At 38.9% G+C, this 17600-nt stretch overlaps 1 protein-coding gene across 2 annotated transcripts in view; it reads left to right on the top strand.

The window, feature by feature from the left end:
- The window catches only part of CHD1 (chromodomain helicase DNA binding protein 1), a 60042-nt gene that overhangs the window by 11385 nt on the left and 31057 nt on the right, over positions 1-17600 (top strand). For both annotated transcript variants that reach the window (XM_051782560.1, XM_051782559.1), the window contains exons 3-7: positions 7427-7631; positions 8673-8777; positions 10065-10132; positions 14256-14405; positions 14702-14976. In XM_051782560.1, coding sequence (XP_051638520.1) covers positions 7427-7631; positions 8673-8777; positions 10065-10132; positions 14256-14405; positions 14702-14976 — 803 coding nt within the window. The remainder of the gene's footprint in view (positions 1-7426; positions 7632-8672; positions 8778-10064; positions 10133-14255; positions 14406-14701; positions 14977-17600) is intronic.

Genomic DNA, 17600 nt, shown 5'->3' with positions numbered 1-17600 from the left:
TAGAATTATGAGATAAAGATTAAATAATATTTGAAAATGTTGGGGTTTTATTGGTAAAAAAAAACCTTTTAGCACTCACAGAAAAAATTATGAGGAATATTCTTGTTAATTAAAATCTTGGTTTAACATTTTGTGGTACAGTGGTTTGAAGGTATAGTTCTCCTTTAAGTTTATTTAGGTAAGATAAAAAGAAAATCTTGTTTTAATGACTGACACAGCTGAAGAAGATAGCTAAAGATAAATGGCTCCAGGGGGAAGAAGTGCATTGTTGACTGCGCTTATTAAATCACAGTACTTTTTTTTTAAATCATATCAACTACTTGTGTAAAGGTTTTTCTTAAATTTTGTCTAATAAATTTTCATCTACCTTGTCAATTAGTTCTTACATATTTAAAGCTTTGCAATCCCTCCAGATTAGTGTTTTTAACAAATGGGTTCAAAACCCACTGAAACTTTTTGGAAGATTTTCAAACAGATTAGAAATTTCTGTCTCCTAGCTTTTAAAATGTACAAATACAATAGCATTTATAGGTGACATGCATTGATTTTGGTAATAAGATGACATAATGATGGAAATATTTCCAAACATCTGTTTTCAAAATGCTGTCTCTATAGCATGAGTTTCTTTTGAAAACCAGTTGCTTTTTTATTGTTGAAATGTCATCTTCACCTGGAAGGAGTACACAAAGTTTATTTTTTTCAAAAATGTCTGTTGTGTAGCATGCTACTGGTAACAAATGGATTCCACAGAAACAGTCACTGTATTTGGAACACTTCTTTTTGAAACCAGCAACACTCCCAGAGGCCACCAAAAACTAATATTCACGGTCAACAATGCTTCTAAGCAGTTGAACCTCTCATGGTATAAAACTTTCTTATGGTCACTCTTTATCTTGCCACAAAGTATTGTAAGTACTTTACTGTTTAGTGGTCTTGTTTTCATAAAAGTAAGAACATCAGTGACATCCTGTTCTCTTCTTGCTCCGGATTCTTTGCTGCAATAAATTGCAATGGATGAATTTCATTTGTGCTGCAATATCTATCACCCCTACTAGATTCTAATTTTTATTCCAACAACCATATCATTGCTGGTTACATTTTCACAGTTTTTCCATAAAACTTTTTTTTTTTAATTAAAGAAATAGTTTACTGTTCATAACATAGCTTCTCTAATACATTTCCTTCAGTGGCTCATGAAAAGTAGTTTTTTTGTGTATTTCATTATTGAAAGAGAAAGTAGTAAATACCAGAAGTTGGGACGTGATGGAAGCATCTGAACTTTCATCCAGCTATAGAGCAAACTTCCTACAGTGGATGATTTCTTCTAATACTTGTTTCTTCAGATCTTCACCACTGTTTTCTGTCTGTCTTTCAACACCATTTGCTGACAAAGAAATGCACTTCAGTTTGTCACTGTAGGTTTCCATGCATTATTTTAACCATTTTTACAGTAGCAAAAAGTAAATTCTCTGATGGCATGGGGCATGTTTTTCCCTTTATCTTAGGTAAAATAACTTCAGAATTCAGGCTGCTACACATTTATCATTAAACTAAGTGAAATTTCATAAAGTGCAAGATTGAATATCACATGACTTAAAACTCTACTGGGAAAAATGAAGGTTTGTCTTTGTGTTCTGGATGGTTAGTTTTCAGATGTCTTGCTGATTGTGATGGCTTCATGCTACCATTGGCCAGTGTCTCAAGGCACAGTATGCATTTAGGGCGATAGTAATTCTTAGCAATGGTGGATGTAAATACCTATCTCAGATAGTCTTGATAATTGAAACTTTTTTTAACCAACTTCTTGTCAGATGCCATTAAATTGTCATTGTATTTTACCTTGTAGTGTGACTGATGAAGAGCTTGTACAGGAGGAAGAGAAGTGTCAGCTCTGCCATTTTCTTTTTCACTTGCACTCACAGTATTAGTGTTACCTTCCACTGTTTCTTTACAGGGCTCTTTTTAAACCGGTTCTCCATTTTGTAAAGGTTAGTTTCATTAAAGCTAAGTAATACTATCCATAAATACACCTAATCAGGCAGAGGCAGTCTGAAGTCCATCTCACTGCACGGAATAGGAATGGAATGATTGGACTGCTGTCGCTGCTCTGAGTTGTGGAGCACAAACTTCCCTCAGGTTCCCACACATGACACAGGGCCCTCAGACTTGTGGACTGAGTGAGCTTACCAGTGACAAACCATACATTAAATGTTTGTAAAGGTGAATTTGTCATTGGGGTTTTTGGGTTTGGGGTTTTTTTTTTATTTCCTGGGTTGTTACTTTGTTGTGGCTTTGGTTTTGGGTAGGGTTTTTTGACTTCATTTGTTTGTTTTAGATAAAAATAAATCTAAATAGAAGTTCCAGTATGTTCTTCACATATCCTGTTGGTTGTCTTGCACACCTTCTGGTTGTGTACACCCCTCTTTGAAGACTGCCTTCATGTTCAGTGGTTTGTCTTGTCAGAGAGGTGCAGGCTGGAAGAGCGGGAAGCTGCTTCTCTTTCAGTGAACACCTTAAGGGCAAATAGTGTAGCTAAAAGATTGGTTCCTTAGAGGATGATAAAGTCTTTAGGTAAATCCTGGCTTTCCTGACATCAATTAGCGGAAGTATGGATTGTCTTTCTCACTAGGGAGGCTGGCTTTCAGAGGTAGATTCTCAGTTAAGTCCTGAGGCAGGGTCACTGGACCCTGCTCTTGTGATAATGGGAAACAACGACTTGTTAAGTTTTGTGCAGATCAGCACTACAGGTGAAAAAAAAATAAAAAGTACAAACAAAGTCCTGGTGATGTTATATCTGCGGAGGCAAAGTGCTAGTAACAGTTGGTCTCTGTATGTTGAATTGATGTGATATAGTAAACTGCTAGTATCTATGCTGAATGGAAGTTGAAATGGCAACGTGTTGCTACAGTGGGGGTTCAGTAGGACTTTATTTTCAGTGCCTTGTTTCTTCGTTATGGACGCAGCTTGAGACGTGGCTGGAAAATGCCACAGATACACTTTTTCATTTGTTACAAGAGGAAAGGTAGCTCTTTATTCTCCTCTTTACGCAACTCATCTTCCTTTGTCTCAAATGAGTCTGCATATTCTGGTGGATTTCTTGATTTTTAGAAAAAGCTAGATAGGTCTGTGTTTTTATTTTATTGCTGCTGCTTTTTTACAGGTATTTTGTAAAAAACAAATAAGGCGTTCCTTTATGTCAGAAGCTGATTACTGGTGTGCTCTGGTCTTAGTCTAAAACTGCTTTACATGAGATAGAAGCAGAAAAAACCCAGTTGGTAATCAAGTCTGTTCTTTCTTTCTGCCTTGTAGATACAGAACTTTAGAGATAATTAACTCTTAGGCTGAAAAATTCTAATCAGTTTCTGTTTGAATAGATAGCTACTCCTGTTAGACAGTAGAAGGTTTCAAGTTTTTTTTGTTGTGTTGATACAAAAAGGTTTTCTTTAAAGTGCCTTTACACAAAATATTATCATGAGAAGTGCTAGACAATTTTTTTTTAAAGTAGAAAAAGGAAGAGGACAGTCTTCACCGAGAAGTATATAATAATTTAATCTAGGCATAAACATGTTCTCTTTTGGATCTTTTTAGTGACTTAAGTGATAAGAAGAAAAATACTAATTTTCTCTCTAATAATGAAAATACTTTATACGCTGAAAACTGAGCACTTGAACTCTGTAGCTCTTAGTGTAGGGTGTGTTTTTTGCCTTAGGCTCTGCATCACTGTTACTGTTCATTCAAAGCCTTTAAATTTCTCAAGAGGAGAGTCTTTTGATATGTGCACTGGTGTAGTCCACATATCAAAATTTGGGGATTTATAGGTGTTACATATTATACAGTGCTGTTTGATACTGTCTTAATGGTCTCCAATTTGCCTTTATTGCATATGTTCATGCAGAGTTTACTTATTACTCCACTTCCTACTTCCTTTGCAAACAGGGGCTTTACGTTTCTGAGTTACAGTGCTGTCTTTGTAGAGTTGTAGAGTGCCTCCAAGTCAGTGTTCTGCTGAAGCCCAGGTTGCAACATTGTATGAAAGGACAAGATAAAATAAACAATCCATTTCTAATCCTCAGAGCTTGTTAGTTACTTGTCCTGTGGCCAGTGATCCACAAAGTTCTTCACAATTCAGTAGAAATGAAGCTGTATTTGTTAATCTTACCTGATTTTTTTGTATGCGCTGTAGTTCTCTGAAGATGTCAGAGAGTATGTGGTGCACAAGGGGAAGTGTACAGGCAGAACCTAGTAGTTTCACACATCTGCATTACTTTGGATGATTATAGTTAAAGGAGGCTCTGACCAGCATAGACTAGCCTTGTGTGTTGGAACTCCTGTAGTGCTTTCTAAGAGTTAATTTCAGACTCTTTTTTTATGCATGTGCGTATACTGCTGTAGCATCCTGAGTTTTGATAAATATTTCAGCAAGTCCTTTCTGTTTCCATAGTTTTAAAATTACTTGCTGCTACTTGGTTTGTCTTTTCACCTTTCCTTCTGCTAATCGGATGCTGACTAAGGCCTTTGAATTTCATACTACTGTTTTTTTCAATTCTGTGTACCAATTAGCTGTTAGTCTCTGGTAGACATCCTGCATTGTCCTTCATATATGGTATCACTAGGGAAGCTCTAAACTAGCTGTGGTGAATGTTGCTATTTGTTCTTTGTTCTTGTTTCTTTTAATTTCAGTCCTTTCTCTCCCCATCCCTTTTACTTCTATCTGCAGATTTGTTTTGTAGTCTTGCATTTATTAGTAATGTGGTTGAATTAAAACTTTTACTCTCTTCAGATGTTACTGTGATGCAGTTGAGTTGTATGAGTTTGCTTTGTCCAAATCAGGCCAATCTATTGTGAGCAATTCCAAGGATTATGAAATTGCTCTTACTTTGCTGGTCCTTCTTATAAGCCTAATGGGAATTCATTACCAGAATCCCAGCTTTGTTGAGAGCTAGCTGGCAAAATAAGGCGTCTCTGTGTTTTCTCTGAATATTATATGATCCACATCTGTTGGTATTATTTGACAGAGACCTTAGATGATAGCTGATCTCTTCGTAAATAATAAGATTTAGCACTAGCTAGTTTTTTTGCGTCCAACTCTACAGCAAATAGCATTATCCACTAGACTTTTATTTTCCTTATCTCAGTCCATTTGGTTTTGAAATTACCACTCAATTCTTCCTGGGAAGAACAACAAACAAAACTTCTCATCAGCTGTCTGTCCCTGGAGATGTGCAAGAGCGGTCTGGATCTGGGTGTTCTGGTTTAGTGTTTTAGAGGTTGCAGTCACAGTGCTGGGTGGACAGTTGGACTGGATGATCTTGAAGGTCTCTTATAACCTTGATAATTCTATGATTCTGTCTAGTCAGTGTAATTTTTGCTTACTTATCTAAATAGACTGTAAATTTTATATTTTCTTCCTTGTTCTCCCTCCACCATTGTCTCCTGTTCATATGTTTCTCATAATGTTAGCAAGTTGACCAAGGTGGCTTATTCCAGTGTTAGTTTCCCCATGCTACCTTAGAAAACACTACCTTGTTTTGGTTGCCTCAGGCTCCTTGAGTAATTGAACCTATAGTTAGCACTGTATTGATGTGTGTGAACTATTTTACTGCTGTATGGAAAGCTGACTTAATTACCATCCATATGGCTTAGTATTTTGCACGTTATTATTGTCCTCTTTGAGCAAGTCTTGTCCTGCATGGAGGTATTTGATTCCTTTCCCCTCCTGCAAGGTTATGTAGAATTTACACATTTTTGGTGACTTTTTATCACCGTAACTTTGGCTGGTGTTTACTTGTGTCTCTTCATGCTGAGCTTTTTTCTATTTCTCTTCATTTATAGTTAGTGCTGCCTTCTGTAGTCCCGCTGACATTTATGGCACTTTGTTTTGCTGAGAAATGCAGTTGTTTTATAATGGTGTGATTTACCCAGTATTTAAGGTAAGGCGACGTTTGTGTACAGAAACATTATTACAATGAAAATCTCTTTGGACAATCGTCATCAAGTGCCATTAATTTCTGGCACAGTTTAACCTCCAGTCATGTTCTGTAGTGGATGACCTGCTTTATTGGCAGGTCAGGTCAGTGTTACAGCACCATGCCTGAAGTAAGCCTTTGATGAAGGAAACTGGAAATTTGGGAGCAGCCTTGTTGCTTCCCAGTTTTCCTCTCAGCAGGTGCAAGGAAGCCCAGCAGCAGTGTGTTTCCCCACATCTCCCCCTCCAGGGCAAGGAAGTTTCACCATGGTGTGTCTGTTTGCCTCTCTGTCTTTTAGCGTTACCAGTTGCAGATGGCTGATGGAAGTGCAGCCTGCAGGGGTCTGTTTATGAATAGCTTCATTTCTTCTCCACTGGCACAATTTTGTTGGTGCCAGCAAAAGCAGAAAGAGGAGTGGGTTTGCTTTGTTTTGTAGCTTTAAAATGTTGTCAGTTAAGTGTGCTCTAGGGCAGATGATCAGTCTTCCCTCTCCCCTGCCCCATCTCCAGCTGACTGTACTGTCAGTCAGATGAATTGTGCTGGCAGAGACTGGCCGGGCTTTGATACCACTTTTTAACATGTTTGATTCTGCTTCATGTTTACTCTGGTTTTTAAGCGTTTGCAGTCAATGTGTACATAATTTAAAGTTGTTTTGCTATGTGATGTTTCTTTTCTCACAATATCTTTGAAATTAGTAGTATTAGTAGTATTAATTTACTGAGGAATCTTACTGAAGTTTTAACTCAGCTACTCTGTGAAGTTGTTCTAGACAAACAAATGTAAAGTTTTTGAATGGTCATAAAATAAATATTGGACATTCTAAGTATGTTAAATCTGGTGTAAAACAAATATACAGGTGAAATAATCTGGCAGTTCAAGTGTATGCCAAGGAAAGTGCCTTGGCACAAGTCATACTACACATGACAAATTCAGAATTGTCTGCATGGGAAAATTGTCTTTTTGTTTAACAGAAAAACATGGTCTGTGTAGCCTTTTGGTTTTTTTTTTTTAAGGAGTACTGCTAATCTGAAAAGATTGAAAACAATCTTTAGTTGGACAGGTCTTTATGAAGTAGATTTAACTTAAAATGGGGTTTGATGAAGCTAAGCAAGGATTTTGGAGGGGGTGAAGGTGGACAGTTTGTGTGGGTAAAAAACATTTCTATCACGTTTTATTTTCCTTGCTTAACTCTGCCATATTAATTTGAATGGTTTTGCATTATATTTCCTTTTTTTGGCTTCACAGAGAGTATCTGGTTACACTTTGAATTTTTATATCCTGTATATTTTTAACTTCATTCATCTGAACTTATTTAATTGTCTGCATCCATTTTTGTGCTACCTATATGTCTGGTCTAACTTAACAGTTGACTTATAGGTGAAGCTAAGGCAACTTTTTTTTTTCCTTTTAATCCTGTTACCTTGGCAGTTGTGTAATATCCTACTAACTTGCCATTGCAGCCGATCAGATGATGATTCCGGGTCAGCATCAGGTTCTGGATCTGGTTCAAGCTCTGGAAGCAGCAGTGATGGAAGCAGCAGCCAGTCAGGCAGCAGTGACTCTGACTCTGGTTCAGAGTCAGGCTCTCAGTCAGAATCAGAGTCTGACACATCTAGAGAGAAGAAACAAATTCAATCTAAACCACCGAAAGTTGACGGATCTGAGGTAAAGAAGACACATAAATGAACCCTTTGGAGGAAGGGACGGGGGGAATATTAAAAACAATCTTTCTGTGCAGTTAGTTTCAAGAGCAGTGTTCATTTAAAAAATAAAAGAACATAATGAAGTGTTCTTAATTAGATTTTAACTTGATTGGATTAGTGAATGCATTTCCTTATCTGCCTTAAACATTGGGCAAGTTTCTCATGTGTAAATACTTGAATTAGTGCTTTTAGAATTCTCACATTTTTAAGTATTTTGAGTTAAAAGCCTACCTAAATTTCATCAGAGTGAAGCATACCCTAATTTATTGGAATTTACAGAAGACAAAGACACATGTAATGTTATTTCTGAGATTCTATTTTTACATTGTTTCTCTGGCATTTGGTTTCCTTGTATCAATAATTTACATTTTTTTCTCTAATGCTTGGTTTCCTTGCATCAGTAAATGATGGTATAAAAATGTCAAGCTTACATACAGTTGGCCATCTTTATCAGTAAGTCAGCTAAAGGCAGGAAAAAGTGGTGTTTAGAAAAACCTTTAATCCAGTGGGCCAGAGTTACCTGCATTCTCCTATGTTGTATGGACTTCACTGGAGTATTAGACCATATTTATGAAAGGTAGTAGTTTATTAGTTACCACAAGAATTGAAGACTGTTGAGAATTCTGTGTTATTTTTTTTTATGTACTTTGGTATTACTGTATGAAACAAAAACTTAGCAGTTAAGTGGTCTGAAAGAATTCATCTGTGTCAGTTTAAAACTTAACTTTAAAACTTTTAAATGTTTTACCTTAACAATGCCTACACAACTGTTGCTAAATCGTTGTAGTAATTGCCCTGGCAATTAGCATATAACATTCTGTTTTGCAGAAATCTTACTACTTTAAAAAGCTAGCTGATATTATTAGTTAGTACAGTATTTTGTAATGAATTTTTTAAATTGATAAAGATCAGTCTTAATAGGATGCTACTTAGGAAAAGTGAATATGTGGTAAACTGGATACTCAGTATGTTTAACTGACTTGGCATCTCTATTCCTGTTTAGTTTTGGAAGTCTAGTCCAAGTATACTTGCTGTGCAAAGATCAGCAGTGCTCAAGAAACAACAGCAACAACAGAAGGCAGCCTCTTCAGACAGTGCTTCAGAAGAGGTGATTAGCATAATTTAGATTTTTAAAATGTATATATGCCTGTCTTATTGTCTTATGTTAGAATAAAATTAGTAGGGCCAATTGCTATTCTCTGAGTGTGCGTACAAGTCTGGGTTTAGTCTGTAACAGTAATATTCAAATAACTGGCAATTTTATAAGGAAAATAAAAATATCTCTAGTTACTTGTTTTCAAGTGAGTTGTCTCAAAATTAGAGCAGCCTCGATTCCATGCTATTTTTAGATAGATATTCTGTGTTGTCTTAAGCCACACAGTACTGCCTTACATTGAATATTTGGCTCCTTGAGTTTTGTAAAGACAGATAAAAATGCTAAAGTATTTTTTCAGTTTGTTTCTTTATAAAGTGGCTGCTGCAGTTTTCAAATATTCCGTGTAGAGTAGAAAACTACGGTTTTATAAATTTTTCTAATAGTTACCACAAAAGAATTCTTGTATTTTAAGTGAGGCCTGTGTTTCAGGTGTTTCAAAATCTAAATCATAGGCTAAAGAAATGTTGACTTCATGCTATATGAACATCTTTTAAGAACACTAGTCTGAACTATGAAATGGAAATTATTTGCAAAGCAGTCTTTTTGTCCTTCATTACAAAGGCTATGCCAGATATTGCAGTCATTTGGTTGGATTTCTAGTTCTATGTGATTTAGCAGCTCCTCATTTAAACTTAAAATTTAATCACCTGTCATTAAAACATTAATTTACACCAGTTAAGCACTCTCTTCCTGAAAGATATTTTTCAGGATAAAAGTTAATCTAAATCTAAACTTAAGCTGATGAGATTGGCGTTAGCAAAATCTAAGTTTAAGAGGATTCTTGTTTTTTCTTTGAGTTTAAAGAAAGAAGAAGCACGCTATTCTGAGAGTTTTCTTAAACTGCTATTTTAATATGAAACAATATGGAAGGTGAGAAGGCTCCTTCTCAGAGTAGGAGATTTTATTGGAATTTTGATAGAATTGTCTTGATTAACGTGAGGCTGCTTAAACCATGACCATGTGTGTAGTCACAATGTTAATTTTTTAAGAAGGGGTTTTTTCTGATGTTCTCCAGAGCTGTGGTGGCACAGTGTATTCATAGATGGATAAATACAAAAACAATAGCAGTCTTTATCTCATTCTGTATTAACAGTACACTGCGGGGGATGAAGAGGGTAAAACATGAATCATATGCCTCCAGTATGGAGGTAAAAGCTGATTTATCTTTTAAATGTTAGAAGTACTTAATTATTTTTGTGATAATGAATTGGGTTTGGTTTTTTTTTCCTTCACCTGCAGGACTCTTCAAGTAGTGAAGATTCAGCAGATGACTCATCCAGTGAAAACAAGAAGAAAAAACATAAAGAGTAAGATATTTTCATAAGTAATAGCACAAATTTTTTATCATAGAGACATGTGCTAATAATTTATGCTTCATTTCCTCATCCTTGAAGTGCTTATGTTCCCTTTTTAATTCGTCTTGATCTTTCATATCCAGTTTTACAGTTTTTAAAATAGACTCTCAAATGAACATCGTATTAGTTTCTTATAAAAAGAGTCTACACCATTGAAAACATTAATCAGTGCTTTTATTTTTAAAATACTTTGTTGCAGTTTGTTTTTGAACTGAAGGCCTTCCCTAAAAATTCATGTAGAAATGGGTTGTCTCACAGGAAATTCAAGTTATAATCCCTCAGTGCCAGATTCTTTTCGTTTGGATTTGTGTGGGGTTGTTTGCGTTTTGGGTTTTTTTCCCTCTCTGGTATGTTTAAAAGTTTTTATAGTTTTGATAGTAAATAACTTTATTAACTAGCAAAGAGCTTTTACTGAAAGTAGGCTCCTTCTAAATGATAGGTTATATGTTGTAATTGTAACAGTTATGGAGAATCAGTGACCTGTGTTTTTTATGAGCAGTGTGTAAAAATTGAGCCATTCTATCATTCTCCGTCTCCCAATTCATAAATCACTTCAGGGTTAAGGGCTGCCAGTATAATGTCTTCAGGAAATGTTAGTTGAGTGGAAAAAAAAAAAAAGGAGACATAAAATAAAGCACTCTGCAAAATGGTACTTCCTTAGCAATGAGCTGTTATTCACACTCTTTTGTAGCTATGAGTTTGATTGCATCTAATAGCATACTTCATTCAAGAAAGATATTAAAGTTTAGGAAACTGTAACCAAATCACTTCATGTATCCATTGCTCGAATGTTTATCCTGTGGCTCATATGAGAAAGTCTGTCTGTAGTTGTTATCTGACAGACAGATCAGAGATTTCTCAATATATAAATCAGTACATGTTCAAGCCTTAGAGGATGGTGCTTTCTATCTATTATATTTCAAAAGAAATACAGGTTGTGGATTCATGTTATTATTTTTTAATTTACTGCTTGTAGAAAAAGTATTTTTTAAGGACAGCACTAAGGAATTCCAGTCGCTCCAGACAGAAAGACAGCTTCATTGGGGGCCCAGTGTAAATGCCTATCTGCTAACATAAGCAGTGTGGGGAATAAATGGGAGGAATGAGAGATGTGTGCACATCTGCAGGGCTCTGTCTTACTGGCATCGTGACTCCTATGACTGGAGTATTGGAAGGATACAGGCTCTTCAGGAAGGTCAGGCTGGGAAGAAGAGGAGGTGCTGTTGCCTTCCGTGTCAATTACCAGACGGAGTGCATGGAGCTCCCCCTGCAGGTGGATGACTAAGAGCTTAGGGATCAGGATCAAAGGGAGGGCAGGGACAGGTGACATTATAGTGAGGGTCTGCCCATTATAGTGGGCTGCCTTACCAAAAGACCAAACCAATGAGGCCATCTACAGGCAAAGAGGAGCAGCCTCACATTCTCCAAGTGATAGAGAAGCCAACAAGGAGAGGTACTATATTGGACCTTACTCTCACCAACAAGGAGGGGCTGGTGGGGAATGTGAAGCTCAAGAGTAGCCTGGGCTGCAATGACCATGAAAGGGTGGAGCTCGAGATACTCAGGGCAGCAGACAGGATGCACAACAAGCTCACTGGACTTCAGGAGTGCAGATTTCTCTCTTCAAGGATCTCCTTGGCAGAATGTCAGGGGACAGAGCCCTATAGGGAAAAGAAACCCAGGAGAGCTGAATGATATTCAGGGATTGCCTCCTCCAGGCTCAAGAGTAATGCATCCCTCTAATGAGGAAATCAGAGAAGAACACCAGGAGGCTTGCATGAGTGAACAAGAAGCTCCTGGACAAACTTTAACAGGTAGCTTACCAAGGATGGAAGCAGGGAAAGGTAGCTTGGAATGATAAAGAAAAATTGTCTGAACAGCCAGGGATCTGATTAGGAAAGCTAAAGCACCAGCAGAAGTAAATTTTGCCAGGAATATCTAGGGTAACAAAAAAAGCTTCTTTAGATACATCAGGGATAAAAGAAAGACTAGGGAAAATGTGAACCTTCTCAGGAAGGATATGTGATAAAAAATTAGATGGAGGTTGCATTCAAAGAGTTGTGGTCAGCAGCTCAATGTCATTCCTCAGGAGTTGGTATTGGGAACAATGCCATTTAACATTGTCGTCAGCATCATGGACAGTGGGATTGAGGGCATCCTCAGCAAATCTGCCCATGGCACCGAGCTGTGTGGTGCAGTTGACACCAAGCTGGAGGGAAGGGATGTCATCCAGAGGGAGCTGGACAGGCTTGAGAGATGGGCCTGTGTGAACCTTATGAGGTTCAAAAAGGCTAAGTGCAAGGTCCTGCACCTGGCTCGGGGCAATCCCAGGCTGGGCAGAGAATGCATTGGAAGTGGTCCTGGGGAGAAAGACTTGGGGGTGTTTGGTGGATGAAGAGCCCCATAGGAGTCATCAGGGTGCACTGGCAGCCCAGAAAGGAAATCGTGTCCTGGGCTGCAGCACAAGCAGAGTGGGCAGCAGGTCAGGGGAGGTCATTCTGTCCCTCTGCTTTGCTCTTGTGAAACCCCACCTGGAATGTTGCATTGAGCTCGAGCCCCCAACAGAAGAAGGATGTGGGCCTGCTGGAGCATCCAGAGGAGGCCACTAAGATGACCAGAGGGCTGGAGCACCTCACCAATGAAGACAGGCTGAGAGAGTTGGAGCTATTCAGCCTGTACAAGAGAAGATTTCTGGAAGTACCCTATAGCACCTTCCAGTACCTAAAGGAGGGCTATAAGAGAGCTGAAGGGAGTCTTCTCACAAGGACATATAGTGATAGGATAAGGAGAAATGGCCTTAAACTGAAGAAGGGTAGATTTGGATTAGATGTTAGGAGGAAATTCTTTACTGTGAGAGTGGCAAGGTGCTGAAACAGGTTGCCTACAGAAGCTGTGCATGCCACATCCCTGCAGGTATTCAAAGCCAGGTTGGATATGGCTCTGATCAACCTGGTCTAGTGGAAGCGTCCATGTCCAGGGCAGGTGCGTTGGAGCTGGATGATCTTTAAGGTCCCTTCCAATCCAAACCATTCTGTTTATTAAGACATTCTGTACCATTGTTCATGTGTCATCTGTACAGTAGATGTATTTGGGATGACTGAAACAATGAGAATGTAATTTCCTCCAGGAGACAACGTCCTGAAAGACAAGAAAGAGAGGAGGGATCAAAATGCCGATTCCTAGGCTTCCCGATGCAAAATTTAAGGAAGATGTTTCTTAGTAATATTCCACCTTTGATGAACAGTACTACTGCTCTAGTACCCTGGTCAAGTAGACCTAAACCTGATATTGGTATAAAGATTTATCAGTATCTCAGCAGTGTATGCCCAACTCTTTGTTTTTCCTTGTACATTAAGCTATTAAGATTAAATTCACCTGTATAATGTCAGAGTTTGAGTCACGATACTGTCATCACTGGGTACATCTTTCCTGTTGCGAAGTAGAAGATCTCAGTTAAGCACAAATAAGGAGATCCTGCTGGTCAGTCACAAGTGTCTTACTCATAGTACCTTGCCTGCCTATGAAACGCGGATGTGGGAGCTTAGTGGGAAGTTTTGGGAGCCAGTGCCACTCACAGGTTACTGCAGTTCAGTTTTTTCTGAGTGTTTCTCAAAACTGCCTTTATTATTCTTTGGTTCTCATGCAAAAGTTGCTGATTCTTCACATGGGTCAAATAGGCATTAGACAGTATGGGTCTCTCCAGAATATAATATGGCAGGACTTTATAATTTGAACACATGTTAGTTCTGATTACTGTGTATCTTTCCAGTTTGACTTGTTAAGTGCTGTTTTCTTAATGTCATGTTAACTCATTTGTCATGCTAAATTTACACTGTTGTTATTTTAGATTTTAAATCTACCTGATAACAGAAAACTTAGTCCAACTCCCATTGGTCACTTTTTAATTATCTAGTATTTATTGATGACAATTTTCTGTCTCTTTAGCTGAAATAACTGTTACGAGATTTTTATTTCTGGGAAGAATGTTGAAATTACAGCAGATCCTTCGTGGATGAATAACTATTCTAAAAAACCCAATAATGTAAATTACTGTTTTGTCTTTCAATATGTACAGTGAAGACTGGCAAATGTCAGGATCCGGGTCGGTATCAGGAACTGGTTCTGATTCTGAATCGGCAGAAGATAATGAGAAAAGCAGTTGTGAGGAGAGTGAATCTGACTATGAGCCAAAAAACAAGGTCAAAAGCCGGAAACCTCCAACCAGGTAAGAAGTCAGGCATTTGGATACTCTGATACTATTTCTAATAAGCAGTTGAGTATTTACACAATACATGTGACTGAAAACATTAATGCTTATTTTTTAAAAAAATACCCTTTTTTTTAAAGAAGAAGAATAATAATAACATGTTAATACTTTTTAGTGAATATCTTGTCCTGTCTGCTTTAAGTGAAAGTGGAGTAACTGAGCATACATGAAATATGGGTATTCAGAAAGCAATGTAGCAGATTTATTGTTGTCGCTTTTGACGCATTGTTGTGTCATATCTTACTGTCTTTAAGAATTAAGCCAAAAAGTGGCAAAAAGAGCGCAGGACCGAAAAAGAGACAACTTGATTCGTCAGAGGATGAGGAGGAGGATGATGATGATGACGATTATGATAAGAGGGGATCTCGTCGCCAAGCAACAGTCAACATCAGTTACAAAGAAGCTGAAGAAACCAAGACGGATTCTGATGATTTGCTAGAAGTTTGTGGAGAAGATGTCCCACAACCTGAAGAAGATGAATTTGAAACTATAGAAAAGTTTATGGATAGTCGAGTTGGCCGGAAAGGAGGTATTTTTTTTCAGTGTCCTTAAGATCCTGGTGTGCACTGTGGTAACTTCAGCAAATCTTCTCAGCTATAGGTCACCCGTGAGGTTTATAAACAGCAATAATTTTAAAGATACCAAAAAGTCACATTGTTTAGCCTTTCATATTCATAAAGATGTTCCTTTTTAAAGTCCCTTCTAAGTATTGCAGAGAGAAATATAGAAAAATTGCATACCTAAGTAGAAAATAAAAATTGAAGATAGCTCTGTATTGCATAAATGCACACCATATTGTTTTGCCACTGTTTGTACACTTCAGTGATATTTGATCGGTATAAATTATATGCAGTGCACTGGAGAATGTGGACTAAATGGGAGAGCTGACTAATAGTCTGAAAACTGAAAAAAATTTCAGTTATTGCTGTACAAATGCAGAACAATGTGTGGAATGCATCTAAAATTTCAATGGTGCACTTGTATGTGAATAATGGCAGGCATGTAATATTTCCAGTAATAATGGGATGGAGTGTCTAGCAGTTCTGCTTTGTATTAGAGCCTGCAAGTTAAAATCATGGAATCATGGAGTGGTTTGGGTTGGAAGGGACCTTAAAGATCATCAGTTCCAGCCCCTCTGCCATCAGCAGGGACACATTCCACTAGACCAGGTTGCTCAGAGCCCCATCCAACCTGGCCTTAATACTTCCTGGGATGGAGAATCAACAGCTTGTCTGGGAAACCAGTTATAGTGCCATACCCCCTTCACAGTAAAGAATTTCTTCCTAATACGTAACCTACACCTACCCTCCTTCAGTTTAAAGCCATTACCCCTTGTCCTACCACTTACCCCTTGTCCTACCACTGTATGCCCATGTAGAAAGTCTCTCTCCAGCTTTCTTGTAGGCCTCCTTTAGGAACGGGAAGGTGTCCCTGGAGCCACCTTTTCTCCTGATATAACAGGCCCAACTCTCTCAGCCTGTCTTCATTGGTGAGGTGCTCCAGCCCTCTGGTCATCTTAGTGGCCTCCTCTGGATGCTCCAGCAGGCCCACATCCTTCTTCTGTTGGGGGCTCGAGCTCAATGCAACATTCCAGGTGGGGTTTCACAAGAGCAAAGCAGAGGGACAGAATGACCTCCCCTGACCTGCTGCCCACTCTGCTTGTGCTGCAGCCCAGGACACGATTTCCTTTCTGGGCTGCCAGTGCACCCTGATGACTCCTATGGGGCTCTTCATCCACCAAACACCCCCAAGTCTTTCTCCCCAGGACCACTTCCAATGCATTCTCTGCCCAGCCTGGGATTGCCCCGAGCCAGGTGCAGGACCTTGCACTTAGCCTTTTTGAACCTCATAAGGTTCACACAGGCCCATCTCTCAAGCCTGTCCAGCTCCCTCTGGATGACATCCCTTCCCTCCAGCTTGGTGTCAACTGCACCACACAGCTCGGTGCCATGGGCAGATTTGCTGAGGATGCCCTCAATCCCACTGTCCATGATGCTGACGACAATGTTAAATGGCATTGTTCCCAATACCAACTCCTGAGGAATGACACTCTTCCATGCCCTCTACTGAGACACTGAGCTGTTGACTACAACTCTTTGAATGCAACATCTGCCTACTTCTTTATCTGCCAAATGGTATAGTTGTCAAATCCATATCTCTCCAGTTCACAGACAAGGACGTCGTGCAGGACAGTGTCAAATGCTTTGCACAAGTCCAGCTATAAGATGTCTATTGCCCTTCCCTCCACCACTACTGTAACCCCAGTTGTAGAAGGCCACCAGACTTGTTGGGGCTGATTTGCCTTTAGTGAAACCATGTTGGCTGTCACTAGTCACCTCCTTATTTCCCATGTGCCTTAACAGTTTCTAGGAGGATCTGCACTATCATCTTGCCAGGCACTGAGGTGAGACTGCCCAGCCTTCAGTTCCTTGTGTCTTTCTTCTTTCCCTGTGTTAAAAATGAAGTTTAAGTTTCCCCTTTCCAGTCAATGGGAACTTCACTGAAACACCATGACTTCTCCAAGATGATGGATAGTGGTTTAACCACTTCCTCCACCAGTTCCCTCAGGACTCGACAAAGTATCTTATCAGATCCCATGGATCTGATCCATGTGCACCTTCAGTTTCTTTAACTGGTTTCAGACCTGATCTTTTCATACAGTGGGTGATTCTTCATTCTACCAGTTCCGGCCTTTGCCTCATTCGGTGTGGCAGCAGCACTTGCTTGTGAAGACTGAGGCAAAACAGTTGTTGAGTTACCTCTGCCTTCTCCATGTCCTAGGTAACTGGTTCTCCCTGAGGGTCCATACTAGGATTCTAATTACAAAAACAAACACACAGAAAAACTCCCATGTAAACCCTGAGCCCCTTGCACTTCAGGGCTACCTTTCTGCATTAGTTATATCCACTATCTGAAGTTTTTGACCGCTCTCAGAACTTCTGATCTTCCTCTCAAATTCCTTCTCCAATACTGTCCCATAATGCAGCGTATCCTCCTCCAGTGCTTAGTGTTACTGCTGTGGTCAAAACCTTAAGAACTAAGCTTCTCACATTCTTCCTGCCCAGATAATGTTGCTGCTTGTGATGCTTTTTGGTGTTACCTCTCTCTGTGACTATCTGGCCCCAGCAGCTGGGGCTCTTTTCCTTATCAGGC

The sequence above is a fragment of the Manacus candei genome, unplaced genomic scaffold, assembly GCF_025592945.1.
Source record: "Manacus candei isolate 608988 ecotype Guabito, Panama unplaced genomic scaffold, ASM2559294v1 h1tg000016l, whole genome shotgun sequence".
NCBI lineage: Eukaryota > Metazoa > Chordata > Aves > Passeriformes > Pipridae > Manacus > Manacus candei.
Note: the sequence above shows the minus strand (reverse complement) of the source record. Positions and strands in the feature narration are given on the sequence as shown.